The sequence below is a fragment of the Musa acuminata genome, chromosome BXJ2-4 (genome assembly GCF_036884655.1).
Source record: "Musa acuminata AAA Group cultivar baxijiao chromosome BXJ2-4, Cavendish_Baxijiao_AAA, whole genome shotgun sequence".
Classification (NCBI taxonomy): domain Eukaryota; kingdom Viridiplantae; phylum Streptophyta; class Magnoliopsida; order Zingiberales; family Musaceae; genus Musa; species Musa acuminata.
In genome coordinates, this window is record NC_088341.1 from 6,520,028 (window position 1) to 6,536,291 (window position 16,264).

The 16,264-nt window shown below is 39.3% G+C and overlaps 1 protein-coding gene across 2 annotated transcripts; it reads right to left on the reverse strand.

Annotated features, from left to right (window-relative positions):
• Window positions 1-377: 377 nt before the first annotated feature.
• LOC135609725 (SWR1-complex protein 4-like) lies at window positions 378-13,083 on the reverse strand. Of its 2 annotated transcripts, XR_010485854.1 has the most exons (17): window positions 12,836-13,083; window positions 12,630-12,719; window positions 11,422-11,487; window positions 11,260-11,319; window positions 11,103-11,159; window positions 8,893-9,022; window positions 6,905-6,972; window positions 6,385-6,477; window positions 6,256-6,303; window positions 5,779-5,943; window positions 4,337-4,447; window positions 4,085-4,180; window positions 1,371-1,442; window positions 1,116-1,173; window positions 969-1,003; window positions 636-766; window positions 378-531 (listed from the first exon to the last, which is right to left on the reverse strand). XR_010485854.1 is itself a non-coding variant. In XM_065103283.1 (16 exons), exons 1-16 carry the CDS (start codon window positions 12,947-12,949, stop codon window positions 686-688), a joined length of 1,344 nt encoding a protein of 447 aa, XP_064959355.1. In that variant the 5' UTR covers window positions 12,950-13,083; the 3' UTR covers window positions 378-685. The 2 variants fall into 2 exon arrangements, 1 of the variants encoding a protein (XP_064959355.1); XM_065103283.1 differs by having other exon boundaries at window positions 378-766.
• Between the last annotated feature and the right edge of the window lie 3,181 nt (window positions 13,084-16,264).

Here is a 16,264-nt window from a genome sequence, read left to right on the forward strand (position 1 = left end):
GCTCTGGCTTGCGTCCGTCGTTTGTGTCATCGCCGCTCGTCCATCTCCAAGCCGAGCCGATGTCGCTGGCCACATCAGCTACAATTCGGCAATCTTTCTGAGAGACAATTTAGTGACCTGATGATGCAGGGCCGTGTGAGGATACGATGTGCACCGACCCGATACAGGCCATCCAGATTGTCATCATGCGAACTCGAACATTTAAGGCCAGAGGCATTTGAGAGCAAATAATTTAGAAAAAAAGTGCAACGGCAGAATCCGAGAGATATAGTAGTAATGGGAGGCAACAATTCTTTCCCACTATATACAAGAGAACCATGGACTCAAAATTTAAACTAAACGGTAACAGTGGTGGCTTCAGGGTGCGAGGAACCAAATGCAAACCAAAAAGGATTCACGATCAATCAAAGGTACACCATCAGCTGCAATAGGTACATTCTCAGCTCTCAGGTTAGGCAAGAAGCTTCGCCAAGACTTTTGCCACCAGGAGCTTTGAAACATGGATCTTCCTCTGTTAGATCTTACTAGCCTCTGTGCCAGCCAAGAAAAATCCAATTTGGAACTTCACATTAGCCAAATTACACAATCAGCAATTTTGTCATGGGAAAACCCAGTCTGTACAACTAACTACTAACAGGAGTGCTGTAGAAAGACAACAGTTGTGATTGGATCACCCTGGATATCATCATCCATCGGAAGACTTCAATTTCCTAGGCCTTTTAGATTGTGGTGGTGACGGTGGTGCATCAGTGAATCTTCCAGGAGCCTTGAAAGCAAATTAAAAAAACATTAAAAAAACATATCTCAGATACTGTAGGTAAAAGTAGGTACATTATGCATACAATGAAAACATCACAGTTGAGAAAGAGGTTGGAGAAAACAGATTGGATAGTGGAAATTTTGATCTTTATCCGATTTCACCCTAGAATGTAGGCAAAATAATCATTATAGAATTTTTAATAACTAACCTTCCGCTTGTGGTCGCGTTTCCCCACTCTGTCACCTGTCAAACATTTGATAATAACACCATTTAAAGGCTATACTCTGTTTTACTTTTTGGCAAAAATAAAGAAAGAGCTCAATTAAATAAAGAATATTAGCTTGCTTTTGTCTACCTCCAAACCCAGCAGAATCAGGGACAAGTGATCGTTCAACATCTCCCCGGAAAGAACGCTGTGACAGTAAAAAACCAATCAGATAATATTTGTTTTTATATAAACAAATGACAAATTTCGAATGTGGTCATGCCTCCAGACTAATTGTATGGTAGCAAATGGATACGTAGAAGACTCAAATCTCACCACTAAATAGTTGGAAGATGTCAAAGACTACCATAGATGGTAGGAAAACAGTAGAAGTAAAGCATTTACCTTAGGAGTGCTTGGTGTTTCAGCATACGAATTGTCTCGGTTCACTGAAGCTTCAGCCTCTCTATTTTGCAACTATTAGACCAAGCAAGAGAATTAAAAACCAAACAAAAGGCTATGCTATTGCATTGAGCATAAGAGGTGTATTTGATGTCAAACATCCTTGCAAAAAGACATTTATTTATATAGCACTCTCCAACCTGACTATGTTCTATCATAGATTGAACTTTCTTTATACAGTAATAGCTAATATGTTCTGTCATGAAATTAGCCAAAACAAAATTGTCTTATCCATTTAACATAACAAGTTTGTTCACTGACATAAACTTGGCCAAGGCAATTTATATATTTTTCTCATCTCAGTGCTCTTATTATCCTAGATATCTTGGACATGGTCAGTTTGCCGCAGTCTTCAATTTTTATAAAAAGCGAGGATCCAAAATTAAAAAGAGAAAGGTTTAGGATACTCCTCCAAAAGACACATTATACATGAAAAAATTGATGCAATTGCATATCTCAGCATAGGGGTGTTACAGCTGGTCGCATAAGACCCAGAACAAAACTCGATAGATAATCACATAATCACAAGTGTGGATCCACATCCGATATTTTTCAAATTTGGGTAGGGTATAGGGTCCACATCTAGTATTTGGTTGGTGTTTTCAGGTTAGCAAGCTTCATTGACACCCCCTTATCTGCACATGTAGTCCAGTTGATTATGCATTTACTGAATATGTAATTTGATCCATACACTGAGACAAATATTACTTGTGTGCAAATATATTTGGCAAAAACTAAGTGACTGAAGTATATTTTGATCCCAAGACCTTATATAGGATGAGATTCATGACGCTTAACCTAGAATAAATCAGATACACCATCACTATCACTAGACTAACGGACTTTCAAACTCTCAAGCCAGAATCAGGGTCAATACCACCATACTAATGTTTTAAGTGGGAATGTGTAGGATAAGATTTCAAACTGTTGACCTAAAATAAGAGAGTCAGGTACAAAATTTGTAGAATAAGATTTACATATCTCAACCTATAAATAAGTCAGGTACACCACCACCAGGCTCACGTTTTAGGTGTTAAAAGTTTGTATAATGAGGTGTTAAAAGTTAGATGCACAACCTACACTAAGTTAGGTACAACACCACCAGTGATTGAAAAAGGCGCTCGGGCGCTCGCCTAGGCGCTCGGGCGAGGTCCGAGCGCCTCGCTAATCTCCTAGGCGGCGCGCTTCAAACAGGCGCCGCCTGGGCGCTCGCCCGAGCCCAGGCGCTTCGGGCGAGCGCCTGGGTAAACCAAGGCGACCGAACCAGGATTTTAGGTCTGGTTCGGTCCTGGTTTGGTTAGTTAGTTGGTTCAATCGAACCAACTAAACCGATATAACCCTTACCCAACCCTAACCCGCTGCCACTCCCGATCCCGATCCTGATCCCGATCTCGCTGCTCGCTGCCTCTGTCGTCGCGCGCCTCCCGCTACTGCTACTCGCCGCTGCTCGCAAACGCTGCCTCTGTCGCCGCTCGCGCTTCCCGCTGCTCGCCGCTGTCGCTGCTCGCAAACGCTATCGCTGTCGCCGCTCGCGCCTCCCGCTACTCGTCGCTCCCGCTCCCTTTCCCGCTGCCGCTGTCGTTGCTCGCCGCTCACCGCTGCCACTGTCGCCGCTCGCCGCTGCTTCCTCGTTTCTCAGTCAGCAGGCTCAGTATACAGTAATATTAAGTTTATTTGAAATGATTAATTTTCAATACTGTTAATAGATTTTCTTAATTTAATAGCATATTTTTATTTAAAATTTTAAATAATTATATTTATTAATTATATTATATATTTTTATATTTTAGCGCCTCGCTTCGCTCGGGCGAGCGCCTAGCGCCTCGGGCGTTTTTGGACCTTGGTGCCTTTTGGCGCCTAACGCTTTTTAAATCACTGAACACCACTAGACTACTAGACTTGTATATATTGAAGCCTGAAATGTTTGAGCAGCAAACTTATAGCATCTACTGGGTTCCTATCTGCACATGTAGTGCATTGTTTCATATATGTAATTCTATCCAAATATCATAGAATGCATTTTGATTCCAATTAGACGAGCACCTTTGCTCAGATATGATTGCTCCCATTTCCTACCGAATACCAATACCTACCTTTTTGTCTCCATGAAAGAACAAATTTTAGTGAATATATGGAAGTCTCAGAATAATGTAGCAAGCACTTTTTTGATATTTTAGACAGACAAATAAGTAAAACCTGCTGATTTAAAAGACTTTTTCTTCGATCTTGTAGCACAAAGTAGTTGATTGGTTTGCTTACTATATATAAAAGATTATTAAACTAAAATTATTTGGCAAAAACCCCACCAATCAACTTTAAGTTTTAGTAACAATTGATTGATAAGGGATACTTGTTTTGCATATCTGTCACGAATTGAAGAGAGAACCAAGAGCTGAGAGACACTATCAGGGTCAAACCAATCATTAACCTGAATATGATATAAACTATATATACCAAACAAACAGTAAACTAAACATATGCATGCTACGGGTCAATTGTCTATAGTAGGAAACCAGAATAATATTTCTAACCAGTATAGTGATCAAATTAATTATTAAATATGTGACAGAAGCATAATTTCTTTTAAGGTTTAACTGTTGTCTGAATCTCTTTAAAGGCATGGAGTACTAGAAAATAAATCAGTAGTTAGTGAGTACCTGTTTTTGCAGGTTGAGAAGTGTAAGTATTTCTTTTCGCAACTCAAGGTGTTCTGCACAAACTGATTTAGTTGGGACCTTTGGTTTCAGATGAACCTTCAAAAAAAAAAAAACACTGCAGAATTTAAATCTGAGATTGTACGAAAACAATACAAACACAAATTTTACTTCATTGCAAAATTTTGCAGTCATACATGTCCAAATTTCTAACTTGAAATAGACTGTTAGATAACTACCAAGAAGGAAACAAACCCCAAGATCCTGGAGAGTCTGATCAACCCTTTTGATAGTCCTCAAACCAGCAGATGAGTTTGCAGCTTGCACCATTTGCTCAAGTGCATGTGTTCTCAAATATACACGAAGCTGAAATTTTTTGCCAGTGGAAGTAATTTTAGAGTGATATGAAAAGAATATATGTATGGTGACTGTTTCTGCTGGTACATAATCAACTACAAAGGAAAAAATCAATGATCGGGAACTCAAGTATGTTGACTATGATCAGAATGACAATTTTCATAGACTTGGTAAGTGTAGTCATGAATTATAACAGCCATATCCATTGCCAAATGAAATTACAAAGTCTATACTGGCAAAATCATAACTGATATGATGAAATAAAGTAGGCAGAAGACACAAAGCAATTGAAATTGTGAATGCTTTCATTATGGTACAGCTCCCAGGCAGCAAATCTGAGGACTGTGAAATGTGTATTTGTTCAATCAGATAATATTAATGCATCCTATATGTCCATATGTTAAATTTCGGTTGAGTTACAAATTTTATTTCAAGTTATCTGGACCTATTGACATCCCTATCTGAGATGGAAACCTGTCACAGTGATTTATCTTTACCCTTTTCTTCATACTCCCAACTGAACATTAGTTCTATACTTCTATTACTTATATTATTAGTGGTGCGAATAGAATGATTGCAATGCAAGTGCAAGGCTTGTTGACCCATGCTAGAAAGATACTGGCACACTGACCTATGGGCCATTGTCCATGCCTGTACAAATTACATATGCAGGTACTTAAACAGCATATGACAGACATGCAAGTGACTCAATGTCCATGCAGCAATTCGTACCATAACAGTCCAATACCAGCATGCCATCATGTCCCAACAAGACAAGTCTTTATCTGTGTATCACTTGTTATTGGAGATAACACATACCAAATCACTTTTCCAGTATATAAAAATAAAAAATCTGCTAGCTGCACCTTTACCCTAGTCACTAGGCATGTCAATCTGAAATGTTTCATGGTAGGCATAAATTCAAACAGTTGTTGAAATATATGTTAAAAGAAAAACAGTTTTAACCAGTATGTGGAACAAGCATATATTGTAAAGACGCTTTAGAACACATTCATGCATAACAAGCTGAACATGCACAAGGATTTCCCATACTGTAAAGGCACAAAGTAGATAGATGGGTGTGTAACATGTCCACATGTAAAGCTTGTTATGTGCATACGTGCATGACTAGCAAGGGTGTTGTTAACACAAGGAATTTATTGTGCCTTCAGCATGCAGCACAGTGATTCTTGGATATGCAAGAATCAAAATGATGTTAGAATGACAGCTAGCAACAAAGGGAATGAAGAGGAAGGGCCAAAAATAGCCAATATAGATAAAAACAAAAAATATATAATATAATAACAAAGTTGAATAAACAGGCTGAAAATTGGATCTACCATTCGAAGTGAAGCAGGAGTTGAGGTACACTCGGCTGTTGGAGGTGCAGCTGTCGAAGAGGACAGATGATTGGTGTTCAACAATGATATGGATTCAGCATGAGCAGTAGCCTCGCTACCCTCATTACCAATTTGGTTAACTGGCAATTCGACATCTTCTGCGTTCTGCAAATGATCAGACATCCAATAATATAACAACACAGAAAGAGAAATGCATACGCTAGTTTCAATTAAATATCTTTAATCCTGAGAGGCAACAGTTCCAGTTATATATTACCTTAAACAGTACATACAAGCATGAAAATTCATTAATGGTTCAAGAAAAAGTTCAGTGGTATATCATGATTAAATTGCTCTTTCATTTTACAAGAAATAAGATTTATTACATTAAATTTTCACTAGAAAGTAGAAACAATAAAGTTAGGCTACACAACCAGAAGATTATCAACGTATTACACCCATGACCAATATACTCACTTTGCTAGCCATGCGTGACTCCATTATTTGTTTAGCTTCAGCAAGGATCTGAATAAGGAACCAATGTTATATACATGAGATCTTGGAAAGCATGAACATGTATCAGCAGAATGCATATAACAATGGTACCTCTGCATCTCTTTGTTCCTGCTGTTTTGTTTGAGAAAGTACAACAGATAATGCACGTTTCCTCTCAACCTCATGTGTCATATTGTAAGGTTCCTAAACAAGAAGTCAAAGGAAAATATGTTATACAGCTAGGGAAACTGTTATGATCAACCTGATGCTTTTTAATAAAGGAATGTGTGTTTATGTTCTCAGTGGTACAACTTTGAGCGAGCAGCAATTCATAAATGACAAATTTCCCCTTTATTTATTTTTCTAATAAGCTATATGCATTAGCATAATTTAGCCTGCTTGCAGTGCAGATCTATACTTTTACATTGCAGTCAACTGATGATTACTGCATCTATGTGTTGAAAAAAGCAAGGCAACTCATACATCACAAAATGACCTGCTCTAGTTTTGCACCAGTGGAGGCAATATAACCTCACCACATATAAACATGCATAGATATATATACATGCATGCATATGTATACACATACGTATGTATAATCCCACCAGATTTTGTCAAAATGTAGCCATACCTTAACAATTGGATTTCCAGAAACATCACCAGGAGATGGTGCTCTAGCAAGTAATAGTGCTCGGGTCACTGCGGATAGATGAAGAACAGGAATTGACTTTATATGTGAAAAAATGTTACAATGTTGCAGCTATTACCACAATGCATGGAGCTTTGTTGTCAAAGAATCAAAGACAATTTGATTAAATCACAGATAATTACGGATCCTGAACTATTTTTTTCCTAGTTCAGTAATATTTGCACTAATACAATAGTAAAAGCAAATTAAGTTATCACTTTGATAAATCTCACAGGGGATCCAACAACAAATCCTGAATTTTCTCCAAATTAAGCAGAATTTGCAACAAACATGATGTCAACAACCAATTAGCAGAAAACCAAAAAGCTAAAGGCTTGTATCACTAGATTTTTTTCTGATCATATCACAGTACAGCATTTGCAACAAGGACAATGTTAGTGATCATTATCATAACCAAAAAAGCTGGAGGCTTGTATTATTGTATTTTTTTCTCAAATTGTATAACAGAACATGCTGGATTATAGTATTAGACAGCATAAATTGAAAAAGAAGCACACATCCTAACAACAACTTGTCCACATTGAACATTATCAGAACCAAAAAAGCTGGAGGCTTGTATTATTGTTTTTTTTTTCTGAAATTGTATAACAGAACATGCTGGATTATAGTAATAGGCAGCATAAATAAAAAAAGGACACATCCTAACAACAACTTGTCCACATTGAATATCCTCCCAATCTCATGCATGATAACAACGTTATCATCCGTCTTGATAACAGAACAAAAGTAACACAAGAAACTTATTCAGAACTACTCGACATAAATAGCCTCACTGTCTTAATTAACTTAGACTACTAAAATTTTGGAGTTGGGCTATTTCCTGCTCCAGTAAAACTGCAGTTTAGAAAGTCAATGAGGAGAACTAGTGGTTCAGATTGGAAATTGGGGAAGAAGCCACCTACTCATTGTAACAAGCATAGTTCAGCCGACAAAGTACATATCTAGATGATTCCTGGATGAACTAAAACTCCAAAAGAATGACCAGATAGGTGAATTTTAAAGGTTATACCAGGTTTATACCAGGCTATACAATTTTTCATTTTGATACATGTAATAAGCTGTAATAGGCTCGAAGTGCTCTCCACTTATTTTTTTGAGGGAAATTTGGTTATCTTACTGAAAGTACCTCTGGATCATCAAAACGACATCAGACCCATCAGGAAGTACATGATAATCAGTATTGGTACCACACATCACCCAACACATATTGGCTCTATTAAAATAATCAACCCATTGGTCATATGGTGTCTTCAATTCACTGCCTTTTTTTTAAAGTAATCACCAAACCAAAAAGCTACCTAACAGTTCAACTAATCCAATGCCAAATAAAACTCTCTCAGAATACTTACCTTCATATTCATAGCAATATTCTCTTCACCTTATTCAACTGTATGAACCACCTTGACATGGATCAACTTAACAACGGTAATGGGAGTCCTATCCCAACATTTAAGCAGATCAAGGTTTTAATTTTCATAATATGAATAACTGCCTTTGTCAATAACAGTTTCATGTATTATGTTCTTTGTAATGCAGACCCAAGAAAGTTGGTTGATCTTGCAACAAAGTGACTGGTTCTTAGTTCTTACATCCAATAAAGTGTCATAACTGAACTTGTTAATCAATCAACAAAATGCATGATCTTACAAAATAATGGCACTTATACCTAGATTCTTGATCCAATTATCCAAATGAACATAGTACACTAGTTACTTAAGTACATAGTACACAAGTTAGTTAAGTATATATGGTACACGAGTTACTTAAGGAATATGTAGTACATAAGTTACTAAAGTACATCACATTGCGTCAGTATTGACACAAAGGTGCCAACGATGTTAGCAAAAGCTAAAGAGAGAACCAAAATATGAATACTTGCAGACAATAGCCATGCATAAAGAAAGATGTACCAGCATAGTAGCGACTCTTGAGTTCCTCCACGGTCCTGGGGTAGGGGAACCTATCAGCTATTATGATGAAGCGGAGATCAAACCGTTCACACAAATCAAATAGCTGATCTGTTTCTTCCCTGCTCCACATCTAATTAAATCAGATGGAAATTAGATCTTGCATACACAACAGCATAAAACTTGGGAAGAATAAGTTCCTTTAAGATTATACAAAAAACAGGCTTGGCCCTTGTGTAGTATATCCATTACAAATGTGACAAACAACTACTACTACAAAATTGGAAAAGAAACCACAAGACTGAAAGCCAACAAAGATAGGTCAATAGATATTAGAAGGCCATGACATTTCAGCCAATGCAGATAAAACACACATATAGGAACTGACTTCTAAGCCTTTCTAAAGGCACGCATATTATGATGTGATAAATAATCAAGGAGTGAGAAAAAGGAACGTAACAGATGTTGATTTACAAGATTCAATTTAACAATCTCATATGTCTACGGTACACAAATGAACATTACAAAAGAAAGCTAAAAATCAACCCATGTTTTTATTCTAACCAACTATAATTTGCATATGGCATGAATCTGGGAATGATATATATTCAACAGTCAACACTTCAACCAATGGTGAACTTTTGAAGTTAACCCAACTTTGTGATTAAAAGAACATAATGCCACACACAACCTTAAACACAAGACACCAGCTAAATGAACTTCAGCTGCTGCTTCTTCATTACTATATTGGTCTCTTCATCTTTCAGATAAGAGGACTATAGAGATTAGGAACACATCCACATGAATTCCTGATCTAGTGGAACCCTATATTTTCGAGGGATATGAGTGCAAGATATAGGAAATCCAAAACTAAATATATCCATGCTTAACAAACAAGATAAGACTTGAAAGCCCATGAAGCATAATATCCCACATGGTTCAAAGTGAAATAAGGATTCCTACTGAGTTAATGAACAATGACAGAAGGACCAAGCAAAATTGACTTGCTGTCTCAACCACAAAACTATGATCTTAAATCACTAGATCAACAACCAGACACTATTCATGAGAAAGTGGCTGTGCATTTGGAAACAAACTTCAACACAATAAGAAATTTAGTGAGCCGCACCTTCTTAGAAACATAGTTTTCACCATATACAAGTCCAAAGAAAGACCACAAGTAACAGACGAACATTAGGTGTAACTAAGAAAATATTGTACTCTTGATCAAAGCTAGAGATGAAACGACTCACAACTAATCAATCAAGATAAAGAAAAATCATCTAGAGATACTTTTGAGTTTTGACTCCAATATTTTGCTGATAGGGAAACAATGATGAGGATGAGGAAACAAATTAGAATTCTACAGCAGTTTATTTATCATGAAGATTAGCATACTCAGAAGTATCAACCATTCATCTTTTTCATCACACCTAAGGATGTTTAGATGTGGTATCTGATCCACTTGCATGAGTTATTACAAGCTAATATAGAGTATACAAAATACTAGCTGGTAATTATTAGGATTTACTGCAGGCTGTATGCAGTAAAGAAGCTCTGACGATAACCTTAATGATGCAAGATTTACAACAATCAATTTTGGAACATCCTTATTATTAAAAGGTTCCACAGATTTCAACTTTTTTGTCAAATAATAACAGCATTATCTGCAGCAATATTCATAGATTGTGAACTTTACAAGTAGCAGAGAATATAAAATGATATAGATAATCTGTATCAAGTATGAACTGTGGCTTTATGTGAAACTATAGATTATGCATTGAATCATTAATCTCCCTTTAGAACCGGAGATGTGAAATATCATCCTCCTAAATTTAACAAAAATGAGTGACTTGAAAGTTCTTGCATTAGCAAATGGAAAAATATCGAATCGAATGAAATGAAAGTCTTCCATAAGTAAATGAAATGCTTGATATAGCTTTTCAGACAATTAGTTATGGTCAACGAGTCGAAATGAATAACATAAGATGTAAAATATCTAAAAATCTAGCCAATGACTTCACTAGGATGTCATAACCATAAATTGATTTTACAAAAAAATGTATAAATTTTTACAAATTTTAAAATATACTATTTGAATAAAAATATTGAGATCCTGTGAACACTGGATCTAGAATTTCCAAGAAAATCTCCCTAGTCAGCAAATATTGCAAAAACTTAAATTTTAAATTATAATTGTATGTAGTACCTACAGGATCAGTCAAATGCTTCTTATATTCCTCATCTGTATACTTGACAACATCCACAGACTGCATCCACATGACAAGAATCACATGTTATTCCTAAGTGACAATAAATATCCAACAAAATGCTCGATATGAGAGAACTGTAAGAACAGAACTGGTTTACCTTGTTGTACTTAGCGAATGAGTAATCACCAGTTGGTGGAACGCCATTAACAACCCTTACCTGAAAACAAAAGTGATTTCAAAGTGATAGAAGGAAAAAATTAACTAAGTCATTAGGCCGACTCCATAATCATCATATGCTGAAAGAAGCACAAGAACATACCCAATGATAAAGGTGTAAGTTATCTGTTCGAGCTGAAGATGTAAAAGGAAGCCATTGCCATGAGATCTGCACAGGTAGTTAAAAACATATATATTTATCAAGACAAATTACAATAGCAGAGTTAGAAATTATTTTATGGGAAACAAAAAGTTTGGATCTCCTTCAACTAACACCAACCACTAATGTTCATACAAGTAGCAGCTAAGGTACTAGCTCCCTTCAATTTCTAATTAAAAATTAGCTGTGGTTAGAAGTACTAAACTTGATCACTTGCATCCCATGATACAAAGAACCATATAAAGGAAAAGCAAACAAGTGGACGATAAATGACATGAAAGTGTTTAGCGCATATGGTGCTCCAGAGTTCATGTTGCAAAATGAAAAGAAAATTGATTTAATCCAATTATAGCAACAAAAAGTTTTCTAAATCCTACAACTGAACAAAAGCCCTATGACAAATTCAAGCTGATCAACCATGATGTTTCCAAAAGTTCACTCATTCAAGCAGAAGAGTTCAAACCTCTGATTTCAACCGGCCATAAGAAAAACATTCCAGATTAACAATACTTATGCTAAATCTTCTATGAGGGGAAAAGGAAGAGGACATATCCCAAATGTAAAGGACACTAAATGATCTTGACAATTTTGAGTTGTTTGGTTCTCACATGATATTCTGACAATAAGAGTCAATCTTGTATGTGGTCCAAGTTAGGAGGAAACAAGACAATCCGATGTTCTGAGTTATAAAGCTAAGTTCCAGCCAATGATATTCAAAGAATTTTTCTACCAGAACAAAGAGCATCGCATGGACAAGGTTATATCCATGCTACCAAGGACCTTACTGATCTTCCTAGCAATTCAGTTCTTGTCCAAACTATTCCTTACATGGTTTTACAATTTCATTATGTTTGAAGCCGAATGGTAATCTACAGAAGTTCAGATTCCTCCGTGCAACCACTTATATTGCATCTTGATTATCTGCCACCAAAAAGAAACGTTCCTAGTTCTGGCAAGAAGAGTGACCAATCTTGTTGGTATGTAAACAGAGAACAAATAGTTCCATTATCACGAAAGTGTAATCCCAAAAACCCTCGAGTTGATGTCTGGATAAGAGCATGTACTGATATAAAAACCCTAACCTAATTTTCTAAAACATCAAACAAAAATAAAGAAAATCAAACTATTCTAAGGTGACTAAGCTTTATTACCTTCTCCTTCTCCGTATTCTGTCGTTTCTTCAGGTGAGAAACCTCGATCGTGGGCATCAACGGCGCCATTCCTCCTGTAAGCGCGTAAACCTAGATTCCAGAAGAAACTCGTAAATGGGGCGACCAAATAGACAACAAGACGGAGGACAACAAAATTCAAACTCCAAGTGGAAGAAAGGGGAAGAAGAGCGGGGGCAATGGTTTACCTCCCGGTGAACGCCATCGGGCTTCCTCTGAGTTTCCTTCTGAGGCCGGGGTTTCTTCTCCTGGGTCGCCGGGAACGGGTTCTTGGGGAGTCCGAGGATGTCCTTGGCATCCATGGCCGAGGGTTTGAGAAGCTCCCAAGGATTAGGGTCCGATCGAGCTCACTCGCACGATTCGATCGTTTCGCGGAAAGAGGAAGAGGAACTCCAATAGGAAAGACGAAGACGGTCTTTTCCCGATTCCCGTCCTCGGTGACTCGGCTACAAAAGAGTCGGGTTTTAAGAGCGTCCCGGTAATAACGGTCCGGCTCGACGACATTTGTTTGCCATCGATTCATCCGTTAAATTAGACTCGAGCTTGAACCAAACCTGAACCACCGATGAGTGATCGTACACGGCACGTGTATCAAAACCATGGTTGTGCCAAATCGAATTGGTGAATCAGACTAACCCAATTGCATAGTTAGTCCCGTTTGTGTTGCGCAAAATTGGATGGATCAAGCGATTTCGAGTCGATTGATCTTACTTGGAGTCACCTGGGTGAGCGAGCTACATTCGTGTACCACCAAGAAAAGGTCACTATAAATTTCAACGTGTAAATAAAAATAAAATAATTTATTTGACGAGTTGCCCTCGTTTGCTCATCAACATTGTCAAGTTTTTTATGGTATTGCTTCCGGTACCTCAGCAATGTTGGACGATGACTTGATGGGATGATGGTTGATCGTGAACTCACATGGTTGAGGAGTCAGCACGGTTTGATTCTCGGGTCGATGTCAAGAAATCTTAACGTTTCAAGGTAAGTCTCTTGGTCAGTTGGAAGAAGCATCGAGGCTGAGCTGGAACAGGGGTCGAGATAACGCCACCAAAGTTCAGGAGCACGTCTCTCGGTCGATTGGAAGAAGCGTTGAGGCGGAGCTGGATCAAGGATCGGGGTGGTTGTCTCTCCAATGAGGGATTGAGTCGGTTCGGGGGTGGTCATGTTTCTGCACACAAGCCTTGGTCGGGAGATTCCCAAGTTGGGCCTCTTGTAGATTAAGTCAGTGGTTTCTTTTTCTTTATTTGTTCTCCATCCCTTGGTCAGATGCTGGTCAAAGGCTTTTATACTATTGGTCGATGATCAGTCGTACATGAGTTTGGCATGACGACTGATCTCCCGAGGGGTGAGTTTGTACTTTTATACGACCGTCACTCGGTGTGCGTGGAACGACGCTATGCAACGTCGTCTCGAGCTTTCTGGGACATGACTTGTTGAGAGGACGCCCTCCCGTACGGGCTCCGACTCGACGTGGGAGGAAAATAGCTCTGAACCTGTATGGGTGTGACGTGACGTGACAATATGAAATATGCCTTATCAATGATCCAATCATACCATTCGCCCAAGAATGATGGGAATTTAAGGAAATTGACTCTGGTTAAGAGTGTTTTCTCAATTCAAGAAAGCTGAAATCAATTCGGTTAAGTTAAATTGCTTGAGTTTTGATTAAAAAATAATGATTTTTAATAAGAACATATATTGAAATATGAAATATCCAAAATGTGCTTTTTTCTTTCATCAAATATATTTTTGACTGTCATTTCTTTCACCGTTGATCCGGCAACTGATGCTGAGTCGCCGAGCAATAGGCGCAGGTCGCTGCACCACTAGATATTGGCTGTATCTGGATATCTCGTCTCAGAGAACATCCGCACGTTGGGCACTTGGTTCCCCAGCCCTTGTCGCCATGGCCGAGAGCAGCTACCGGAGATCCAAGTCCCAATCGATTCCCCAGTTACGACACCGCAGGGCCACCGGAGAGCAGCCCTTGTGACGGGGACCGGTGACGGTCCACTCTATTCGACGCAATTCAAACACTATAGCGAACTGCCGGTCAGGAGTGATCCAGCAGCCTCCTCATTATTATAGTACATACTCTTCGCTTTGCACCGTGACAGAGGGAGAAAAAGGCCTGAAAGCTGTCGTTGGGATCCCACCTGCATGTACTCTCAGGTCAGGAACACACGTGACACCGTTTATTCGGCAGTACAACAGCGAGGATTATTGGGTAAAACCTTAAAAAAACCCAATATTAAGCTTTTATCGGATAATGCTCCCCTAAATGATTTTTACTTGGGTTACCACATTTTTATCGATTTGATGAAAATGTCCTTCGCCTCCACCAGAAGCCTCTGATTGCCATCGCCGTCTCAGCCGACCGCCGTCGCCTCCGTCGACCCCTTCTCCCATCACGAGCGGCGTCGCCCTCTCATTCCTTCCCCTGCCCCTCCCTTCCCCTTTCTCCTCTTCACCCGCCGCCCGCGCTGCCTCCACTGTTGGGGCCCTCGTCGCCCGCCTCCCTCAGCAAGGCTGCGGCCACCGCGGCAACATCTCCACTTTCCCCGCGATCGAAGATGGGGAGATCGCTACCTGCGCCGCCCTCCACCGCTCCCTCTTCCTCAGGATCGAAGACCGGAGCCCTCTGGCCCCGCTCATCGGACCACTGTCGAAAGGCAAGCGACGAGGGCACTAGGCAGGCTGTGAGGGTGCCAGCAACGTGTGGCGAGGGCGTCGGCAGCGAGGCGGCGCGAGCAATGAGGGAGGAGGAGAGGACGGCGTCGCTCGCGATGGGAGAAGGGGTGACAGTGGTCGACGATGATCAGAGCTTGCTGGGGAAGGGGAGGGGTGTTTTCGTCAAATCGATGAAAGAGGGGTGTCCCTAGATAAAAAATCATTTAAGGGACGTCATCTGGTGAAAGTTTAATATTGGGGTTTTTGTTAATTTTAACGCTGAGGATTATTTAACATATGTTATCATAAGGAACTCACCTGCGATCCAATAGTTTTGTGCCACGAGGTAATGGGGAGTGACCATTAGGTGTTCCTTCTCCTCTGGGCCGGTCGAGTCAAGATGGGCTGAATAAGGTCCGATTCTTAGAGCGATGCGTGGGTGAGACGCGTAAGAAGTACCGCCAGAAAACATAAATCTTTTGCCTTGCCCATTATATACTACCCAACGCACCCGCCTTGGAATGCGTGAGTTTGCCTACTGGTGATTCTAGCGTCGGCCCCGCAGTTGCGGCCAATGAAAGCTGATGCAAGCAAGTGTGTGGCTCCGAACGAGGGGGATCGATGGCGAGAAAGGCGTGGGTGGAATTGGGACAGGTGGGCGGTTGCTTGGTCGGTCGGTCGGTGCCTGCTGTGGAACCCACCTCTCTGGATTATACGCAGAGACACGCTTTATATTTGCCTCGTTCGATGTACTTATATGAGATTTTTATTAAAAGTAATTTTCAGTCGGGAAGTTGAGGTTAGCAAAAATGTGAACGAATCAGTAAAATAATAATACGACGATGTAAATAATAATTTTGTACAGAATATTTTTATTTTAAAATTTTTTGAAATAACACATCTAGCCATAAAACCCATTGCTCGCGAGAGCTATCTCAACTGAC